Raw genomic sequence first — 21966 nt, 5'->3', positions numbered from 1 at the left:
TTAAGTCCTCGCTTGACCCTGCCCCCCTTTTATGAATACACGCGCAAGCTGGACCCTAGCGCGGGCCGTTGACGGCCATCCAGAAGCCGTTGAGTAGGGGACCTGCAGTCCCCGACGTCCGGGACGGCTGGTGGCACGTGTCTTATTCGTGCACTCGTTCTGGTGGTGAAATTGAATCCTTGCGCTCGCTAACTAGATCACAGATTGTGTTTGTTTCTGGCTACGTCGCTACCTAGAAACCCAATGTGGGTCGCACTGCGTCGTCCAGTTATTTTCACCAGTGATGCGACCCCTTTGTGTGACTGCCTTGCAGAAGTGAGCAAGGACCACGCTTCGGCGTAGTGTTTTGGTGTCACTGACACCCAAAGCATGGCGTATGCATATTACTATTAATTCACGTCATTTCTACTTCGAACTCGCTGATTAATGCGGCGTTGGTCCCGTGTGCATGTACAGCTTTGCCAGTCGGACGCGTTCGGCTGGATGAACCACGTGACCCGTGGCATAGCTGGCGGTTTGTTTGCGTGCAGACGTGCCAGTGCGGCAGCCGGCCAAACAGACCGAGCGCGCACCGTCGGCTGAAGACACGGGCTGCCGAGACGACCACGGCCTGTAGCGCGCGACAGTTCCTTCCGAGTCGATCTCGGGCGGGCGGCGCGAGCTCGCTCTAGTGCGCGCCTCTCCCACGCGGGGCCCGTCGTGTGTGCACTGACGCCATCACTCGAGTGATGCCCGTTTGGCGCAGCATCCAAACTGAATCGCAGAATCGCAGCATCCAAACTGAATCGCAGAAGGGTCGCTGGCGGGGGCGGGCGGGGGCGGAGTTTCCCCGAGCCACGCTACAGGTGCTCTGGCTCCCCGCCAGCTGACCGCTGTCTGCCGGCTCGGCCAGACACAGCACGCCCGGGTGGTTGAACTCGGCGGCGTTGAATCATGCGGCATCTCCTTGTGTTTCGTTCTGGTGCGCCCGCTGGTCGTCGGCGCGCCCGCTGGTCGTCCGTGTTTCGTCTGCTCAGAGCAAAGTACCGCCCTTGTTAGAAGGGATAGGTGTCACTTAAAGCTGTTTTATTTTGTAAGACGGTACTGCTAACCTTCCTTGTCGGATATCCAGGAGAAACGAGATATACATGCATTGATATTTCGTCCACATGCCTGTCAGTCAGCTGTTCGCGGGCGTGAGGCCGCCATCTGTTTGCTACCTGGGGGTCAGTTAGCTGCAGGCGGACGTAGCCAGCTGTCTGTGTCTGCTGTCTGCCTGCTGTCTTAGGGTCAATCGGCTGCGCGTGGATGTGGCCAGCTGTATGTGTCTGCCAGCTGTCTGCTGTCTTAGGGCCAATCAGCTGTTCGCGGGCGTGGGGCCGCCAATTGCCTATGTCTGCCGGCTGTCTGCCGTTTGAGGGCAGTTACCTGCACGTGAGCGTGGCTAGCTCTCTATGTCTGCGGGCTGTCTGCTGTCCGAGGGTTAGTCAGCTGCACGTGGGCGCGCGGTGGCCGGGTGGGCGTGCCGGCGGAGCTGTGCGGAGTCCAAGGTCCGGCCCGTGCCCGTTTGTACCGGTCTGATCCGGAACTGACGCCCACCCTCTCCCCATCATCTTCTTTCCGAAGTCTTGGGCGCGTTCTGGCTACAGTTTATCTCGAAGAGTTATCCGCAACGTCGGGAAATTTTCGGAAGTAATGTTCGGCACTGCCAACACGGAGAAATATCGCAGATAATGATCCGTGCCGGGCAAAAACCCTAGGTAATTTTAAGAACATATTAAGGCGGGGATTATTTTTCAACATGTCTAGCTATGACCGCTGGCCATGTATAGTGCATGTGAGACAAAGCTAGTGGATCATTTTCGAACCTGCCGAACGTGAAAGGAAAATCTGCGTGGATGATTATCGGAGAGATTAGCATTCGTTGAACAATCTTCCCTCGGCCGCGCGCGCTTTTGGTGTCCTCGGGAAGATCCTCGTCGGTTTTCTGACAATCATTGGAGGCTGACCGCGTGTCGACCCGCATACTCAACAGAAACGCTTCGTTCAGGCTTTGTCAAAGAAGGTCACTTATGCCTCGCGATTTTTGGGGGCTACTAATTTATGAAGCATGGCCATCGGATGTTTTCCACGACTTCTGTACGCGAGAGTAACATGGCGGCCGTGCCCTCTGTGTCACACATTATGACATTGCTCTGAAAAGTTTTGGGAGTGGCAAACTGCATCTTTTGAATTATTGTGCATCGGGGATTCTTTTTTCGCCACGTCTGACTATGACCGGTTGGCTGTGTAAAGGTCTTCCTAATCAGGTAATGCCTAACATGTCATTATCAGATAATTGTGGGTGGTAACACCCCGGCAATATTTTATGCCGATTTACGTTTTGCTTGGCATGGTCTACAAAACCAAGCACCAGCAACGCACCAGCAACCAAAATGCCTTCAAAAACGAAACGTGGAGATGGTTTGAGACAGCATGCAGTCGTCACGCCTTGGAGTACTCAGGATTCTCGGTCGGAGGTCTGTGTGGCGATGGTTTGAGACATCATGCAGTCGTCACGCCTTGGAGTACTCAGGATTCTCGGTTAGAGGTCTGTGTCGGTGTCCGATCCGTGGCAGCGCAGCTGGTGGCCGAACTCCGCCCCGGTGGTCCGTCGCCAGGCGCCCCCGGCCTCGCCCCTTCCGGCTTTCCCGCTCGCCGCTCGTCGCCGCGCGGTCGGTATAGTGGCCGCCGTCCACTCGAGCCGTATCTGCAACGGCAGCCGATAGTGACCGGTGGGGCGATAGGAGCGGCCTGCGGCGGCAGCACGTCAGTGTCCGCCGCGCCGCGCCACGATGGCCTCCTCCGCGTCGGCACCGGTGGCCGTGCCGGGCCGCCGGACACGCACCACCTCCGAGGCGTCGCGCGAGGGCGGCACGCCGCGCTCCCGGCTACGCACCATCTCCGAACACCAGGTGGACGACGAGCCCGTGGAGCTGGAGCCGTTCCTGGCCGAGCACCGCAGTCCTGCCGTAGGTAGCCGGTTACGCTGCCCTCTGTAGGCAGCCCGGCCACGCTGCCCTCTGTAGGTAGCCCGGTCACGCTGTTCCGCCGTAGGTAGCCCGGCCACGCTGTCCTCTGTAGGTAGCCGGGTCACGCTGTCCCGCCGTAGGTAGCCCGGCCACGCTGTCCTCTGTAGGTAGCCCGGCCACGCTCTTCCGCCGTAGGTAGCCCGGCCACGCTGTCCCGCCGTAGGTAGCCCGGCCACGCTGCCCTCTGTAGGTAGCCCGGCCACGCTCTTCCGCCGTAGGTAGCCCGGCCACGCTGCCCTCTGTAGGTAGCCCGGCCACGCTGTTCCGCCGTAGGTAGCTCGGTCACGCTGCCCTCTGTAGGTAGCCCGATTACGCCGTTCCCATGGGTAGCTGGGCTGCACCGTCATCCATGTGTAGCGCGGCTATGCTGTCCACCATGGGTAGCCGGACCACGCTGCCCCTAAAGGTTGCGGGGTCTTGCTGTCCTCCATGGATGGTGGTGTTATACTGTCCTCCGTGGGTAGCCGGGTCGCGCTCTCCTCCGTAGGCAGCCGGGTCACATTATCCTCTGTAAGTATCCGGGTCACAGGCAAGAAAGGTGCGAAAAACGGCACATACTCCCATAAGATGTATGGCATATTTGACACGTGAGCTCCAGCCCTCAACATTATGTATTGGCGATTGACAGTCAAGGCAGCGAGCAGCGGCCACAGCATGCGTGACAATTTGCAGTCATGATTGTTGTTCTATAGTTAGGTGGTCATAATAAGTGAGGATATTTTCTTGACATGCTGTTCATGTTCTGTGTTTTGTCATTGGCTTGAGTTCCTGGCCGATGTTGGCGGCAGATGGAGGATACAAAAGCTCAAGCCACATTTCCGACGATGTTTTGGACCTAGAGTTAGCTGGAGATCGTTTCATTCTTACTATTGAACGGTGTGAAATGGATGAGAAGCGTCAATGTAAAGCCATAATGTAATAATCACAATTTAATGGCAATGAGCCGTCAATGTAATACAAATACCGACAGCAGCTACCCGTTTGATGATGCCGATGATGATATCACGTTTAATGTGACAAGGTATATAGGTAGGGGGCTAGGTGTTTGCCGGCCTACCTACCTAAGTAGGTAAGATGCTATCAACTATCATCGTTAAATCCGGAAGGCAGCAGTGTTCCTCATCTCAGAACCGGTGTTTTCACCTGACCACGATTCATATATGGTTTTTTGATGAGTATTAGTATAAGTAATAATCAAGAGTGAAATTAACAGTCCCACATAGCTCATAACGATATGTGCCTAGGGCGGGCCTAGAATTTCACTAAGTTAAGGCTTCTGAACTTTTGAGGTCACATTATGGAATGAAACACGACAATATTTCATGAGGAGTCCTACCTGGACTGTGCTTTGTTCTGGAATTTTCGTATCACGTGAGCTCGTATGTTGAACAATGGCTTAGCTAGGGCTCGTTCGTAATTTACCTTTTGCATTTTGGCTATTGTGTAACTATGCCCTCCGGTTACGCACTGGTCAGAAAGAACGGCCCCTCACCGCTGGTGACGCTGTGTTTAGCTTAGTACCCTAAAGGGAAACATCCGTTTGTTCAGGCTTTGTTTTTTCAAAATATTTCTGAACGATTATAACGTGATTGTCAACGACATCCGACTCTAATACGGTGCGTTGTCGAACCCTCCAATCCAGCGCCCATTACCATTGGTAGCTACGGTTACACCCAATCAAAAGAACCCTGCCCGTTTATGCGTAACCCAGTGTATGGGCGACCCGCAGTTATCGTTGAGTAGAATCGGGATATCGTGCAGCGGAGCATAACATTTCTTTAAAGACACCCCTGCCTGAAGTAGCATTATGGTGAAGTCGATGACGTTTTGGAGCACTTGTTAACGGAATAGGACGATGTTTTTGATGTTTTAGTTCGCGATTACTGAGGTTGCCCCAGGCATAATTTCCGAATTATTCCCGATTTTAATGAAGTATGCTTTGACGTTCAGTGTCTTCAATATTTTTCCTATATGTAAGCCACTGCAAGTCAGCACTAAAGCGAGTCTACGACTTCCGATCAAACCAAGAACTACCGATTTTCCGATGGATGCCGTTGGTGAGTTGACTTGTGTACGCCTCGCAAGTAACCACTTTGTGAATTCGGTGACTCTTGGTTCGTGAACTCGCTTTATGATACTATGTCCTGGCCATCTCGCGATCTGCGGCGTGGTTGACTGCATGCTGCTAGTCAATGTCGAGTGAACTCCAAACGGAAAGGGCTGAACAACTTGCCAAAGCCTCATTTTAGTCGTTTAAATATGTTGAACAAGCGTCCTATCCTTACAACCCATGAGAAACCATGACACGTGTGCCACTTGTCTCGCGTGACAGCCTCGGCTCTATTAGTGGGCTTTCAGATGGAATGATGCGATAGAAACCTTTCATCTTATGTTAGGATGCCGGCCAAGCCGCTAGATACGGTGGCCTTTCGGCTTGACGCGGCGCTAGATTGGAGCAGAGCGAAGGCTCCGGTGCCGCACAGCGCCTGAAATAGAACCGTCGCCGGGTTTAGCACGGCCGTGTCGGCGGCAGGATCGCCCCGGCCGACCCGGCCGCCCCTCTGACGGCTGAGTGTAAGCGCGAGTCATCCGTCCCCGAGCGCTTCCGCCGTGGAAGCCGCCAGCCGTGCCGTGCGAGGCGTGCGGGGCTCGGCCGGGCGCCGGCGCGTGCCGTGCGACCGAGCGTTGCCGGGCGCGGCCCGCCCGCCGCCGTGTCACCGGCGACCGTCGGGGCGCGTGCCGACGGCGGCGCCGGAGGTCACCGCCGCAGGCCACCGGCGGTGCACCATCCGCTGGCGGCGCCGCTGACAGTCGTCCGGCCGGGAAGTCCGGTGCTACAGACGGCCGCAGGAGCATAGCGCGCGCGCCACTTAACGCTGTCGTCTTTGGTTACGTTGTGGCTTTTGCTGGAGCTTTGTCGTCCGCTCTGCTGTCTTGCTGCGGTTGCCGTCTTGTTTCATCCGGCGGGGCTGTTTTCCCGTTCTTTTATTTTAGTCGCGTGTTCATGCTGTGCTGTTTTACGCCCTTGCTTTAAGCTGTATCTTTCATTTGCCAGTGTTCTGAGCCGCGGTGAGAGGTGCCACTTGTCTCTGTTTCGCCCGTTCTGAGGCTCGCCTTCTTTCTGCAGGGCGAGAAAGGCATCGTGATCGGCATTCGCCACGATGAGAACTCCAACCCGTCGTCGCCGTCCTCGCCGATGGCGCCGCCCGGCGTCAGACAAGGTGGGGACCGAGCGGGCGTCGGCTCCGGGCAGCGAGCCCACGCCAGTGCCGCTTCTCGGGCGGGGGCCGCCTGCGCTGATGGGAAATCCGCGTGGCGTAAGCTTCATTCTGGGTGCTGTGAAAACTATGTGAGACGAAATGATGTAGCGTAGGTGTTCCGGAGGTCGATTGTATGATCTTGCTTATGGAGCTTATTGCAGGAACGTCGCTTTAGCGCCGTAACGTTGCATTCGGCTGAGATGTAGGCCCTCCATTATGCCGCGGACCAGTGGAAATCTGTACAGCCGGGCTGTGGGAGGAGGGCGGGGGCGGGCGATGGTTTCAGCAGCCCAGGCCGGCTCGTTATCGAGAGATACTGCCGACCGGAACACGGCTGGGCTGGAGACCATCAGTTCAGGCCCTTGGGAATGATCGGATGTGGAGCGTACCCACCGTTCTCAGGATAGAACGACACCCTTTCGACGCCATGCATGGTGGCCTTTTCGTTATCTTTGTGGAACCGGCATGCGTGCAATTTTCGACCCGAAGTATTCAACTGTAATCTGTCTTCGTGGCGTCGCTGATCGGTGCCGCTGTAGAGAACTCGCGCTCACGTGAGGCTCCACTGAGCGCGGATGCTGGGGGTCGCGCGCCGGCGCGCCGGCTGCCGCCCGTCCCCGCCGACCGCGGCGCCGGCCGCGGCGGCGTCCGTGTACACCCGATGACGGTCAGTGGTGTACACTGTACAGGCGCCGCGTGTCTGCCGGCACTCTCGGCCGGCGACTGCGGCCATTGTTGGCTTTAGCCGGCTGTTTTGCTGGCCGAGATGAATGAGACATCTGGGGCGGCGTAAACGGTGTCCGGCCGACAGGGACCAGGCCGCGGCGCCTGACACTGCGCGGCCCACGGGTGGGACGGCGCTGCAACAATGAACACTTAGCCACGAGCTGCCAAACAGCGGGCCGCGTTAACTGCGTGTCGTTGACGGCCGTGTCGGCACCTGTGTGGAGAGCGTTGGAGCTGACGACGGCTGGGAGGACCGCAGCGTTCGCCGGCCCTGTCTGGCCGCCCCGGCGAAGACGCTACCGGCGCGGTCAGCCCGTCGACAGGGCACGCGTGGACGGCGGACGGCGGCGGGCTCGCTCATGGGCGCTCGTGCCGCATGCTGGAACGTGCCGGTGGCAGTACACAACGGCATTGACACGGTCACTCGAGGTCAGGATATTATGTTGTAGGGCTACTCTCCGATGGTGTATTAATTCTCTGTTTGTTTGTTTGCCACTATGGCTGTCGGACCATACTCTCTTGATGTTTGATGACTTCATAGCATCACGGTTGCGGGGCAGTTTTCTTCAAAAGGATGCGCCTTCTTTGGACTTACGCCTGAAAGCTGCCTAAAACAAACCAGTGGGATTCAGACTTAGCTTGTTATGGCACCTCGGTTTTGGCTGGCCGGCACCGCGTAAAGGCGTTCACCGCGAGCGAATGGAGTTTGTCTCACTCGGCCCGAACTGCATATCTCCGAAGACAAGAGCATTTTCGTCCGAAAAATTTACGCGCTAATCGATGCGCCAACACACTGAAGCTCTTGTATGTAAATGCGGCGTCGCAGATCATCGGAAATATGTAAACAGTGATTCATGTTAACGAGTGTGAGGGTACGCTCTGGTGAGTTGGCTCTACTCAAAGGAGCTTGCAAAAGGCCCGACATGACAGCATGCGTCTGTCTGCGGGACACAAGCGGAAGAAAGCTTACCTGGTTTTGAGATGAACGTTAGGTCATGATCATTTTTCACTGAGTTAGAGATCAAAATAAACCGATCACGTTACTCCTGGTTAGCGCGGGCCAGATTTTGAACGTGGGTATCAATCGTAGATTACTTATGATGGTTTAATGACCCCGTGTCACCGTCCAGTTGGATTACAACGTGTTGGAATATTCAAACAACCACGCACGAGCGCGGGACGGTGGACGTCACAAGTTGGCAGGGTATGCCGCATGTTTGTAAACGATGTCGGCCACGAAGTAAAAATCGTACATTTGATCGATGAGAGGGCAAACAGCTGCGAGTGGTGTGAGCTAAGGCCAGAAATGCGCGAACATCCTTCTGTCTTTACCCACCATCGACGTTGATTAATTTGCATGCCTTTTCGAGTGGGGTTGTGACGAAATGAACCGTTGGTTAGATGTCGACAACAATTGGAGAGTGGGACACAATTGGCCTCACCGCAGGCTTAGTTGCAATAATGCTGATCTGTGGGGCGTGATGTTTTGCACCGCTTCGGAGAGGCATGTCTGCTTCCCCTCCTCCCCGATATTTGCCTTTAATATTTGTCCAAAATTTGCAGCAGTTCTCAACAAGACAGCCTATGTGTTGTTCTATGCATGCGCACAGGGATGTACATGTTTCATACAGAGTCATGACGAGTACAACATGAACGCTTTTTCTGATCAAGGATCAAGTGTGGATACGACAGCATTGTAATGGCTGCAGGGACCTCAGTGGACGTAGGGTCCGGCTGTCCTTTTTCAAAGTCTTTCTTTTCCCGTTCTGCACTCCCATTCTTCAGTCATTCTCACAAAGCACGAAGTCTTAGCCACGGAAAGTGGTGGCGCCTCTCCATGGAAGAAGAACATTGCTCGAAATTGCTCATTGTTGGCGGAGAGAACTACTTTACATGGGACAGCGAGATAGAGTTCACAGAAAAAGCGACAAGATGCTCGTACCGCTCCGTCTCCGCTGCACAGTGTGCGGAGATCTTGTGGCGGTGTGACACCGGGACGGGTTGAGGTCAAAAGGTCAGACATTAGGATCGAATGGCCCTTGATGTGACCTTTGAAAGACCTTTGATGTGGTCTTGGTAAAAACTGCCCAGCTAGCAGTCAAGTTCAGAGCGACAAGCTACACTGCAGACGCAGTTTCTTCTAGATCCCAGATAACAGGGCATTGGTTTTCCTTTACAGCCGTCAAATTGGCTGTGAAATATATGCAACGTACAGACTGCTGGGTTCGAAGTGGACATTGTCAAAAGTAGATTCTGAGTGAAGTCAGTACCGCGTATAATACACCTGTGTATTATACGCGGCACTGTACCGCGTATAATATAATGCACGTGCCAGATGACCTGTAACCCGCACCGAGCAGGTGTTTTACTTACATTTGTCAAACGATGAGGCCCGACGGATCCCCTTCTTGTCTGGAAACCAAACGCGCTGGAGCCTAGCGAAAAACGTCATAAGGTCGGCTACTCAAAAGTGTGCGAAATATTTCTGTCAGTGGGAGTGGATTTTGAAGAGTCAGACTAGCCCATCGAGGAGGCATTACAGAATTAAGACATAGCAATGACTTCATAATTATGTCCTGTAGTGGACAGCGTAAACACATTACAACCTCTGAGGTTTTGTCTGCTTTCGTGCCTTTTGTATATGGGTTAGACACCTGAAGGGCATAACGTTCCAAACGTTCCTGTGGTCCGGACCCGCCAACCTCAGTGGTCATCACGCCAATGGTCCGGACCCGCCGACCTCAGTGGTCATCACGCCCACGGTCCGGACCCGCCGACCTCAGTGGTCATCACGCCGATGGTCCGGATCCGCTGACCTCAGTGGTCATCACGCCGATGGTCCGGACCCGCCGACCTCAGTGGTCATCACGCCGATGGTCCGGACCCGCCGACCTCAGTGGTCATCACGCCCACGGTCCGGACCCGCCGACCTCAGTGGTCATCACGCCGATCGTCCGGACCCGCCGACCTCAGTGGTCATCACGCCCATGGTCCGGATCCGCCGACCTCAGCGGTCATCACGCCCATGGTCCGGACCCGCCGACCTCAGTGGTCATCACGCCGATGGTCCGGACCCGCCGACCTCAGTGGTCATCACGCCCACGGTCGTGGCAGCGAGGAGAGCGGTGGCTGCATCGCTCTTGGCACGCTGAATGGTATGCGTATAGTGGCCGGTTTGTGGGTGCGACGAGCTACTCTCGTTATGCTAGGGCGGCATCAAAATGTGCTACGTTAGGATCCATAAAACAATTACAGGAAGTCCTTCCGAATGCATATTTTACGGATGGCGTGCGCCATCCACCCGCCCGACCGCGAAAGCAATCCACTTCACCTGCACAGAAGTCATCACTTCACTTGTGATCTATGAGTAGCGGGGACTTAGAGTTGTGACAAAAAGTGTGATAAAGCTTGAAACATGGATAAGACAGTAGTATTAGCCTTTTCCTCGGAAAAAACAGGAGAAGTGAGATATAGTTAGGTTGATATTTCGGCAACATGCCTCTATCGAAACAATAGCAGAAGTGAAGACTTTTGCCACAGGAGTAGCATGAATAGCAGAGGTGAACACTTCTGCTATTGTTTCGATAAAGGCATGTTGCCGAAATTTCAACGTAACTACATATCCATTTTCCTGTTTCTTTTTCCGAGGAATAAGGCTAATACTACCGTCTTATCTATATGAATAATGTTCCTCGCTAATACACTGATGAACTTACGTAATTTAGTGCTTGAAACCATGTTACTGAACATTTCAGCACCATGCCTTTGATGCTTTAAGAGCTATTCCTGAGAAACCTGGGCAGACTCAGAGCCCCTGGCCACCGTTCGGTGAGGGCTCAAACATGTCGAAGCGTTCCACCCTTTAGTTCTCCGTGAAATAGCTCATATAGGCGTCTATATTGCTGCGGGTGATCCAAGGGGGAAATTAGGTAGTTTCTTGCTTTGTTGTTTGATGTCAAAATGCGTTCCTATGTGCTTAAGGGAGGGGGAGGGCAACTGCCATGTACGGCCATAGTGGTATAGCGCTTTTCTTAAGGTCGGAGGTCCGTTATGTAGCTCCCTCACACGTCAACAGGGCCGGCGCGACGCCTCGCATGGGCGTTTATGACGCCAATTGCTCACGTAGCATGGCAAGCGCGGTCAACCGGCCTAACGAGATACACTGCCGACGGCCAATAAGCCAGCCCTGGTCTTGATCCCTCCCATGGGTGTTCGCCAGACGCCGTCACGCAGCCAAGAAACAGGACAGTGTTAATGAGAGGCTGGCGACATCGCGATGTGCTCTGTAGCACCGCAGTGCCGCGGTTTCCGGCCGGTGGAGCGCCTGCTGGTCCCGGGAGCCCGGCCCGGGCAGGACCGGTGAAGGGCTTGCTGGTCCCGGATGCTCGGCCTGGGCAAGACCGGTGGAGCGCCTGCTGGTCCCGGAATCCCGCCCTGGTCCTGCCGGGGCCGGGCGTCCGGCTGTCCCGTGGCCTCGCTCGGGTCCAGCGCAGCCGTCTGGCGGGCAGGCGGACCGCTGTGCGAGCTTCCCCGGCTGCAGGCAGCAGCGGTCCGGCGTCGGGGCCGCCCCGCTTGTTCGGCGTCAGCTGTTCGCTGGCGGCGCTATCGATTGCGCGTGGAAGCAGCCTAAGGCGGAGCGGCGCTATGGGAGCGGACCAGCCGACAAAGGCTCCGGGCTTGCCGCTAAGGCGAAGCGGCGCTAACAGAGCAGACCAGCCGACAAAGGCTCCAGGCCTGCCGGCTGGGCCTCGGTCCAAGCATGGTTGTTTGGATTTCTTCTTTCTTGGACAGGTTTTGCTTGGTTCATTTGCCTTTCATTCCTCATTCGCACCTCATGCTGAACCTCTGCAACATCCATCTCCCGACACGCTGCATGCATCAGCCGCGAACAGGTTTACGGCCCCCGCCCCCTCATGGTGGGGGTCCTGCCCGGACTCCCGCGGAAACCCGGAAGGGGTTCCTGCGCCGAGCGGTGTCGGTAGCAGGGAGCTGCCAGACGTATGTAGTTTGGTCTCACCACTCCCCACTTTCCTTCATCTAATAACCACACAAGGCTCATTGCCGGCTGAAAGTGCTTTTGCTTAAAATCGAGCTCAAGAAAAGCTGTACTTTTCTTTAGAAGGTTATGCCATGTTACGAACGAACCTGGCTTAAATGCCAGGAGCCCTGTAGCATACATCAAGCACACTATCATGGCTAAGGCGAAATATGATGGGCACCAAATGCTGTGAAACGAGGCGTCAAATAAGCGATGAGTGTCTCATAGCAAGGCGAAACTTATGTTGTTATATGCAGCTTGATGCACTCACAGATGACCCACCACCCTCAAACGGAAATGTGCCCGAAAGGGTTCTTTATGTCTGGTTCCCTGGGCAGATAGGAGAATCGCGTCTTGGTACATTGCTTCCGTTAAGTAGAAAAATAATCCCGAATGTTGAGCGTGTGTCACCGATGATGACAAGTAGCCATTGAAGTCCGTTACATCTTGCTTGTTACCTGTTACGGCCTGTTACGGCTATTGACTTGCCGTGAACGACACCTGTGTCTCCAGATGTCGTCTGGGTCTCTCATTCCGGATAACATGTTGTTACGTAGTTTAAAAAGACGCTTTGTGGCTCCGGTACGGTATGTTGGAGACGCCGTCGTCTCGCCCCGCCTGGGGCGCGGCACTCGTGTGTGCTCCGCTGTACGTGCCTGCCAGTCGCGCCGTTCGGAGGCGCCCGTAGCGCCGGGTCAGCCGGCGTCTCCTCTACTCGGGGACTTGCGGCGGCACTGTGCCCTCTGCTTTACACACACACACACACACACACGCACGCACGCACGCACGCACGCACGCACGCACGCACGCACGCACGCACGCACGCACAAACACACACACACAGGAGTGCGCGCGGCCGTGCGGTCCTCTCCTGGGCAGCCAGGCGTCCCGTGCGTCAGTACCCCCGCCCCCCTGACCTGTGCCCTCCTTCGTGGGCCGCAGGGGACAGTATCGCAGACGTGCACGTGGGCGAGCTGGACTTCACGGAAGTGCCGACCCCGCCGGACGGAGGCTACGGCTGGGTCATCGTCTTCGCCTCCTTCCTCTGCAACATGATCGTGGACGGCATCGCTTACAGCTTCGGTATCTTCATGCCGGCCTTCGTGGAGTACTTCGGCGAGGGTGTCGGCAAGGTGGCCTGGGTGGGCAGTCTGCTGAACGGCGTCTACCTCAGCGCTGGTGAGAGCGGGCAGGGCGATACCGCTCCGGTGGCTCTGGAGGAGTGTGAATCGTGTGCTCCGGTTTGCGGTCGTTTCAAATGTGTGTTCAGCAGGTGTTGATAGGTCGTGCGGCTGCGCAAAGTTATAACCAGTCTGTATATGGCTCAATATAAGTGTAATTGTTTGTCAAATACTTTGATCATAAGCACAGCGAGACTCCGCACCGTCTACTATCCCAATCGTTAGCTGGCTGAATGAAAGAGAGTGTGATCTCGATTATTTCAACCGAGATGTTCGATTTTCAGTGCTTTGATAAACGTGTACGGCTGTCGGCCAGTGACCAGGAGTCCGTGTACCGACAGGTCCGATCGTCAGCGGACTGACGAACGTGTACGGCTGTCGGCGGGTGACCAGGAGTCCTTGTACCGACAGGTCCGATCGTCAGTGGGCTGACGAACGTGTACGGCTGTCGGCCGGTGACCAGGAGTCCGTGTACCGACAGGTCCGATCGTCAGTGGGCTGACGAACGTGTACGGCTGTCGGCCAGTGACCAGGAGTCCGTGTACCGACAGGTCCGATCGTCAGTGGGCTGACGAACGTGTACGGCTGTCGGCCAGTGACCAGGAGTCCGTGTACCGACAGGTCCGATCGTCAGTGGGCTGACGAACGTGTACGGCTGTCGGCCGGTGACCAGGAGTCCTTGTACCGACAGGTCCGATCGTCAGTGGGCTGACGAACGTGTACGGCTGTCGGCGGGTGACCAGGAGTCCTTGTACCGACAGGTCCGATCGTCAGTGGGCTGACGAACGTGTACGGCTGTCGGCGGTGACCAGGAGTCCTTGTACCGACAGGTCCGATCGTCAGTGGGCTGACGAACGTGTACGGCTGTCGGCCAGTGACCAGGAGTCCGTGTACCGACAGGTCCGATCGTCAGTGGGCTGACGAACGTGTACGGCTGTCGGCGGGTGACCAGGAGTCCTTGTACCGACAGGTCCGATCGTCAGTGGGCTGACGAACGTGTACGGCTGTCGGCCCGGGGACCAGAGTCCTTGTACCGACAGGTCCGATCGTCAGTGGGCTGACGAACGTGTACGGCTGTCGGCGGGTGACCAGGAGTCCTTGTACCGACAGGTCCGATCGTCAGTGGGCTGACGAACGTGTACGGCTGTCGGCCGGTGACCAGGAGTCCTTGTACCGACAGGTCCGATCGTCAGTGGGCTGACGAACGTGTACGGCTGTCGGCGGGTGACCGGAAGCCCGTGTACCGACAGGTCCGATCGTCAGCGGGCTGACAAACGTGTACGGCTGTCGGCGGGTGGCCAGAAGCCCGTGTACCGACAGGTCCGATCGTCAGCGGGCTGACGAACGTGTACGGCTGTCGGCCGGTGACCAGGAGTCCGTGTACCGACAGGTCCGATCGTCAGCGGACTGACGAACGTGTACGGCTGTCGGCCGGTGACCATCGCCGGCGGCATCATGGCCGGCACGGCGTTCCTCATCTCGACCACGGTCAGCAGCGTCTCCTGGCTGATGCTGGTGTACGGAGTCATCGGAGGTAGGTGACGGACGAGCGCGGTGGGCTGGACGGCTTCTTCAGCCGGCCCTGGTGGCCGGTGTGGTATCTGCTGGTGTGGCTCACAGCTGGGATGACTCGTTGGCTATCAGCAGGGCTGTTGCAAGCTCGGTGGTAGTCTAACCGCGTTTGCGTGAGTTTGATGAGTAAATCAGAATCGTTCCGGGTTTTGCCTGTGATGTTGACAAAAACGGCTTAAAGGCCTCGGCTGTGTCAGCATGGTGGCATCGTGATACATTTATTGGTCAGATGAAGGCCGTGAATGTGTCCCTAAGTTACACACGTGTAAATAATGTGTATTGGGTGCCATCTCCATCACAGCGAAACTGGTCCTTACGCGCTTCCGGTCACCTGCCCATCTTGTCCTATTCATCCAGGACGTGACTTGCCCCCTCCCCCACCCCTACCCTCCTGCTCTTCCTCCCTGTCCCTGTCTCCGCCCTTTCTTTCCCGATCTAGAAACGTTCGTTGTCTCCATCTCTGACCTCGGCCTCGCTCTCTGTCTCGCCTTCTTTTTGTATCTCTCTGTCTTCGATTGGTCGCACATTCGCCCCATTCCACTGCACCGACACGTGGAGCTCAGTTCTTCACCTCGGCCGCCCGGGCGTCAACTGCACTCTTCACTGTTCAGCTGGCGGCTTTGTTTGCACCCCCCTGCCCCTCCCGTCCCGCCGCCGCCCGTGCCGTCAATATCTGGCGGGTGGTGAGCCGCGCCCCGCCGCGCCAGTCAGGCGGCGGCCGCGGCGGCCGAGGCCGTGGCCGGCCCGCCGGGCGGGTGACGAGCTGTGCCGCAGCTGGCGCGGCCACACTGACACCATCCCGCTGTAATTACTGCTGCGGACCTGCACGCCGCACAGCGGCAGCGCCGGGGCTGGGTCCCGGCCACTCACCTGTGGGTCCCCGCTCTGGGATCTGGGTCCTCCATCAGTCGGATCTGGGTCCTCCGTCAGTGGGGTCTGGTTCCTCCGTCAGGGGGATGTGGTCTCCCGTCAGTGGGAGGTGGGCTCCCCGGTCAGTTGGACATGGATCCCTGGTCAGCGGGATGTGATTCCCGTCAGTGGTATGCGAGTCTCCTCAGTGGGATGGAGGTCCCATCAGTTGGATATGGGGTCCCGTCAGTTGGCTTGTGGGTCCCCGTCAGTGGAATGTGGTCCTCTGTCAGATTAAAGTGTATCCCCCGTCAGTGGGATGTTCTCCTCCGCCAATGGGATGTGGGTCCCCACCACTAGGATGTAGGCTCCGCGTCAGTGGGATGTTTGTCCTCCGTCGGTGGGATGTGGGTCCCCTGCCAGCGGGATGTGGACCACCATCATAAGGACGGGAGTCCCCCGCCAGTGGGATGTGGGTCCCCACCGGTAGCATGTGGGCCCCCCGTTAGCGAGATGTCCCGTTTCAGTTGGATGTGGGTCCCCGTCAGTGGGATGTTGTCCTCCGTCAGTAGGATGTGTCCTCGTTCAGTGGGATATGGGTCTCCGGCCAGTGGGATGTGGATCCCGTCAGCGGAATGGGAGTCTCTCGCCAGTGGGATGTTTGGTCCCCTGTCAGTGGGATGTTTTCCTCTGCCAGTGGGATGCCGGTCCCCCGTTAGCGGGATGTGGGTCCCCGTCAGCGGGATGTTGTCCTCCGCCAGTGGGATTGGGTCCCTCGTCAGTGCGATGTTTTCCTCTGCCAGTGGATGTCGTTCCCCCCGTCAGCGGGGGGGGGTCCCGTCAGTGGGTATGTGCGTCCCCGGCGGCGGACGGGGTGTGGCTCGCTCAGTCGCCGGGATGCGGCCGGATCGCCCTGTTGACGGGCGCCGTGTTTTTGGCAGTGTGTGGGCGCGATGTGATTGGTGCTCAGGATGTAGCCAATCGTTGGGTCGCGGTCGCCCCGCCGACGGCCGGCCTCGCGCGGGGTTACGCATTCAGGCTGCTCAGCCGCGCGGGGGGCTGTTATCACTATGCTGTTCACTGGTGCCTTCGTGATAACGCTAACCGTGCATTTCTGTCCGTCACTTAGGTTGGGTTTGAAGTTTCCTTACTTGGGATATGGTTGATAGCAAGCTGACAGGGATTTCGCTTCTTACATCTTGCGATTTCGGGCTCGCGGGAATGTTTGTAATGATGGTATCTTGTCCCCCAAAGTGGCGCCGGCTGTGCAGTTTGCCCTGTGCTGTACGCGGATGAACCTGCTTAATTTACACATGGTGTCGTAGGCTACCGTTTGCCATTCTACTGTAGACTACCCAGGGCATCAGCATCAGCATGGAGTAGCTCTTCGGCACCGTGAAGCACTTGTCGGTCGGTGCCGTCACAGGGTTTGCACTTGTTGAATCATCCAGGTACTCTCCACCTTGTCGATGAAGAATGATAGGAACGTTAGGGGGTTGTCTCGTTGCTGGCACGATGGCTGAATCTTTGTTGTTTTTCGCTTGTTTTTGTTCGAGTGGTGTAAACACGCTAGCCTGACTTGGAAGCTCCCTGTTTTAAGCTGATGACCTATGCCTGAGCCTCCGCGTGGTGTGGCTTCCGGCGGTCGTCAGTGGAAATCCTGGCTAACGGCCGCCCGCCCCGATGTCCCGAGGTCGCTCTCGAGCGCCTCGGGGCCCAGGCGCGGTCCGGGACGTGTCAGCACCGTCCCCACCTGGTCACTGACCTCGGGTTCCAGTTGAGGCCGGGCGAAGCCCCCTTCCCCGCCCATCCACCCTCCCCGTGGGCAGAGGAGCACCGGGCCGACAGCGCCCTTTGTGCCGGCGCCGCCAGGCGGCTGTGACTTTGTCCGCGGCTCGCGAAGCGCACGGTGCTGGTGGTGCGGGCCGGTGAGATACGCGCCTCCGGCGGGGGGGGGGGGCGGTGCAGGGGGGGGGACTGGGACAGCCGAAGGTCAAGGCCGGCCGCTTTATCGATCGGCACCCTTCCGTCCGGGCCGCTCGACTAGCTGCCCCTCCAAAGATAGTTGCCTATGATTGATATGGACGGACGTCCCGGCGCGCCGCCGGCCGCTGCCATCGCCGACGGTCGCGGCCGCGGGTGTTGTGGTGATGCGTGGCGGGGGGTGGGGGGTGTGTCGCCTGCAGCCGCCCGGCCAACGGTCCTCCCACACAGGGCTCCCACCGGTCCCTCCCACCGGGGCCTGGGGTGATCGGCCGCGCGCTGACCGGTGCCCGGGGACGGGCAGCGGCAGGTCGGGAGGTCTGGCGCAGAATGCCGCTGGGTCGGCGGGATGAGATCGGACGGTGGACGAGGATGGCGCCGCGGGCAGCGTGACGCTCCCGGCGGCGTCGACTGGGGTTTAATCACTACGGCAAACAACGCAGTGTTTCTTGTGCAGTCAGCCACAGAAAGGGGATCACTTCACATGCTGCAGTTTTGTTGTCGCGAAGCAACAAAAAGCCTGTAACCTAGCGCCATAAATCATTATATATATATATATATATATATATATATATATATATATATGATACACTTGTTGTTTTTCTCCTCACTGTCTACAGAACGAGTAAGTTGAGGGGGATCAGGATTCGATGGATTTGACCCACGTGCCCGCCAGTCTTGACTTTACTGCGGCGCGTGAGGAATTCCAGTCATTGTGCTGATAGTTGACCGTCGCGTTAAACTGAGACCTCGTAACGTGACGTTGATGAGTCGCCTCTCCACCCACCGTTGTAATGGCTCAGAGTGATGTCTGTGGCCTAACGTTATGTACACCTCCCTGCTTATTTTATGTTGCCCTAGAGACGTTCGCCAAGCGAAACCAGTGACAAGATATTGCAATAGCATATTTAGATCGGTACCCATCTACGTGCAGTATGGTATCATTTTCGCGATCATGATCTCGATACGAGACAAAGCGTCCACAAATAGCATGCATACTTATCCGTGTCCAAAGGTTAGCGCTACGTGTCACCTAGAGTCCACGTGCAGAGCAGCTGACAGCTGCTGATGACTCTTTGTTTCATGATAAAACCCAGCGTGATCATCAGCGATATACGCTGTTTATCGCGCTGGTAGGCTGCCACGGCAGATAAGCACCGTTTCGGGGCGTGGGGCATGGTACGATACTCATGGGATGCAGCGTTGGTGGGGTGGGCACGACCGAAGCTGGGCTGGATGTGTAGGGCAGCGGGCACCAGCTGACGACCGCCCCTCGTGCTCCAGGTCTGGGGCTTCGGCCTGATCTACCTACCGGCGATCGTCACCGTCAACTACTACTTCGAGTCGCGCCGCGCGCTGGCCACCGGCATCGCCGTGTGTGGGTCTGGCGTCGGCACGTTCGTCTTCGCCCCCTTCGCCTCCTACATGCTGGGCCAGTATGGATGGAAGGTGCCAACATGATCCTGGCTGGCATCATCTTCAACGCCGTGGTGCGTTCCATTGGGTGGTTTACGCGATGGGACGGGCCGTGTGCGTTGCGGCCGTGCATTTGAGATTTGCGAAGACCTTGGCGTTGTGTCATGACTCCTTATCACTGCGAGGTCATGGTGGTTTCGAAGGCAGGTCAGCACGCCCATTCCAGGGTGCGTGGGGCGTGGGGCTGCACCTCTCCACTGACACCGCCCGGTCCTGACTCGACCCATGCCGCCAGGTGTGCGGGGCGCTGATGCGTCCCGCTCGTCTACAAGAAGCCCAAGGCGAGCCAGAAGCCGCTGCTTGCAGAAGATGGCCGAGGACAAACAGCGCCAGTTGAGCGTGGTTCCAACGTCTCCGACAGCTTCTTTTTCGTCCAGCTGCCGGACGGCACGCTCGAGCGCCGGCCCAAGTGGAAGATGAACGCCGACCCGGGCGTGCACTCGTCGCTGGCGCTCAACGAGTTCGGCTCGCCGTCGGCGGCGCTGCCGACGATCGCGGAGGCGGCGCGCACGGGCGGCTCCAGCTCACCCGAGGAGGGCGCCGCCGAGCCGCGGCCGTCCCAGCCGCCGCCGCCGCCGCCGCCCGGCTCGCTGGCGCCCGCCGCCGACCGCAACGGCCATTGCCTGCCGGCTGACGCCAAGGACGGCCCGGCGGCCGGCGAGGAGCAGCAAGCCGAGAAAACCGGCTCAGGAGGACCCCGGCGACGGCGGCGACGCGCCCTGCCCGCAAGGATGGCCCCAAAGCCAACGCCAAGGAAGGCGACAACGACTCGGAGAAGGCCAGCGACGAGGAAAAGAACGACGTGGTGCCCGAGCTGCCGGGCGAGGACCTCGAGCTGGGCCGGCGCGGCAGCAAGAAGGAGGTGCGCACCTCGTGCCGTCAAACGACGCAGCAGCGTTGCCCAAGGGCGAGCCGCCCGCCGCCACCAACGGCGCCGCCATGCCCAAGAACGTGTCGACACCGTCGTTTCGGCCAGCAGCAGCGGGCGCGGCTCGGGCGCGGCGCGCGGCCGGCCCTGCGCCTGAGCGCCTCGGGCAACAGCCTGAACCCGGACCTGCGCCGCTTCTCGTTCCACAACCGGCGCGGCACGGGCCCCAGCCAGGAGGACCTCTGTCTGTGCAGCAACACGAGCGTGAGCGCGCCGGCTCGCGCGGGCTCGCTGCCGCGCCCCGGCGAGATGTTGCGCCTATGAGTCGGGCGCGACATCTTCTACAGCGGCAGCATCGCGCACCTGGCGCAGTACACAGAGCCAGCGCAGCCTGGCCTCGTACCGCGCCTCGGTGCTCTCGCTGCCCGGGACGGATACGCCGACCAGCAGCACGACCCCAGTGAGAGACGCAACCGGCAGCGCTCGGCTGGCTGGGCTTCACGCTGTGGAACCGCTGGGGGAGGGGGCATATTCATGTCGGTAAAATTCGGGTCATGGTGGACATATCAGTATCTTCTGTAACGGATTTATCCTGGGTGTTCCGTTTTTGTATTGCTTGCGTTGAATTCACTAGTCACAACTATTTTTGCCTCCCCACAACCCCCCTCCCTCTCTGAAAAGGATTCCCTGTCTCTGCTTTGGAGTGTCACTACTGCTATCGGATTACCATTCTATTGTTACCCTGTTATGTAATGCATGGATCCAGCCATTCCCAGCAAAGGAAGGCTGGATTTTCGTGCTAATCCGGCTTACAATAGTAAAGCCCATAAGTGTAAAGACTATACATGTATCACGATCTGTCTTTGTTCTGAACTGTGGCCCCTATCACCACTCAATCAGTGTGGTCCGCTATGTCGTGGCGGCGGCCGTTCTCCGGCCGGACCCCGTTCCTACCACGCGTCGGTGTGGCCGCCCCGGCAGACTCCCTGGGCGTTGCGTGCTGCCGGCCGGCTGCGGCGGTGCTGGCCGAGATGACGACATGAGCCCTCCTGCGCAACCCGCTCTTCATCCTCATCTGCGCCAGCAACGTCTTCGGCATGCTGGGCTTCTACGTGCCGTTCGTGTACATCGTGGACTCGGCCATGATGAAGGTGCGGGCGACGGGCCGGGCGGCGGCCGTCGCCAGTCGCGCGGCCGGCCGGTCTGTGGGCACCGGCGGTGCGCTCGGACGGACGACCCTGACGCCGGCCCTGAGAGTGGCGGGCTCAGCCAGCCGCGTCATGCCGGCGCTGTGTGTAGCTGGCGGTCCGGGTGATTGCCCGGTCCAGACCCGCCACCGGGGCAGGACCCCGTGTCGCCGGTGCCGTCCGTCCCACCTCCCGACGGGATCTCGTGCCGCCGATGTCGTCCGTCCCACCTCCCGACGGGATCTCGTGCCACCGGTACCGTCCGTCCCACCTCCCTCCCGACGGAGGCCCGTGCCACCGGTGCCGTCCGTCCCACCTCCTGACGGGATCTCGTGCCGCCGGTGTCGTCCGTCTCACCTCCCGGGGTCCCGTGCCACCGGTACCGTCCGTCCCACCTCCCGACGGGATCTCGTGCCACCGGTACCGTCCGTCCCACCTCCCTCCCGACGGGATCTCGTGCCACCGGTATCGTCCGTCCCACCTCCCTCCCGACGGAGGCCCGTGCCACCGGTGCCGTCCGCCCCCACCTCCCGACGGGATCTCGTGCGGCCGGTACCTTCCGTCCCACCTCCCTCCCGACGGGATCTCATGCCGCCGGTGTCGTCCGTCCCACCTCCCTCCCGACGGGATCTCGTGCCGCCGATGCCGTCCGTCCCACCTCCCTCCCGACGGGATCTCGTGCCGCCGGTGCCGTCCGTTCCACCTCTCGACGGGCCCCATACCGCCGGTGTCGTTTGTCCCCTCTCGTTAGCCTGACTGTGCTGCCGGACAGGGCG

The 21966-nt window shown here is 58.4% G+C and overlaps 1 protein-coding gene across 1 annotated transcript in view; it reads left to right on the top strand.

The window, feature by feature from the left end:
- The window catches only part of LOC119108037 (monocarboxylate transporter 9-like), a 38609-nt gene that overhangs the window by 4124 nt on the left and 12519 nt on the right, over positions 1-21966 (top strand). Inside the window, 12 exon segments of the mRNA XM_037231621.1 lie at positions 6178-6271; positions 13017-13253; positions 14646-14809; positions 18944-19106; positions 19109-19149; positions 19371-19391; positions 19393-19665; positions 19866-19997; positions 20258-20332; positions 20334-20378; positions 20380-20452; positions 21048-21154. Of these exon segments, the coding sequence (XP_037087516.1) occupies positions 6178-6271; positions 13017-13253; positions 14646-14809; positions 18944-19106; positions 19109-19149; positions 19371-19391; positions 19393-19665; positions 19866-19997; positions 20258-20332; positions 20334-20378; positions 20380-20452; positions 21048-21154 (1425 nt within the window).

This window comes from Pollicipes pollicipes, unplaced genomic scaffold (assembly GCF_011947565.3).
Source record: "Pollicipes pollicipes isolate AB1234 unplaced genomic scaffold, Ppol_2.1 Scaffold_6686;HRSCAF=7923_pilon_pilon_pilon, whole genome shotgun sequence".
NCBI classification, from domain to species: Eukaryota; Metazoa; Arthropoda; class Thecostraca; order Pollicipedomorpha; family Pollicipedidae; genus Pollicipes; species Pollicipes pollicipes.
Note: the sequence above shows the minus strand (reverse complement) of the source record. Positions and strands in the feature narration are given on the sequence as shown.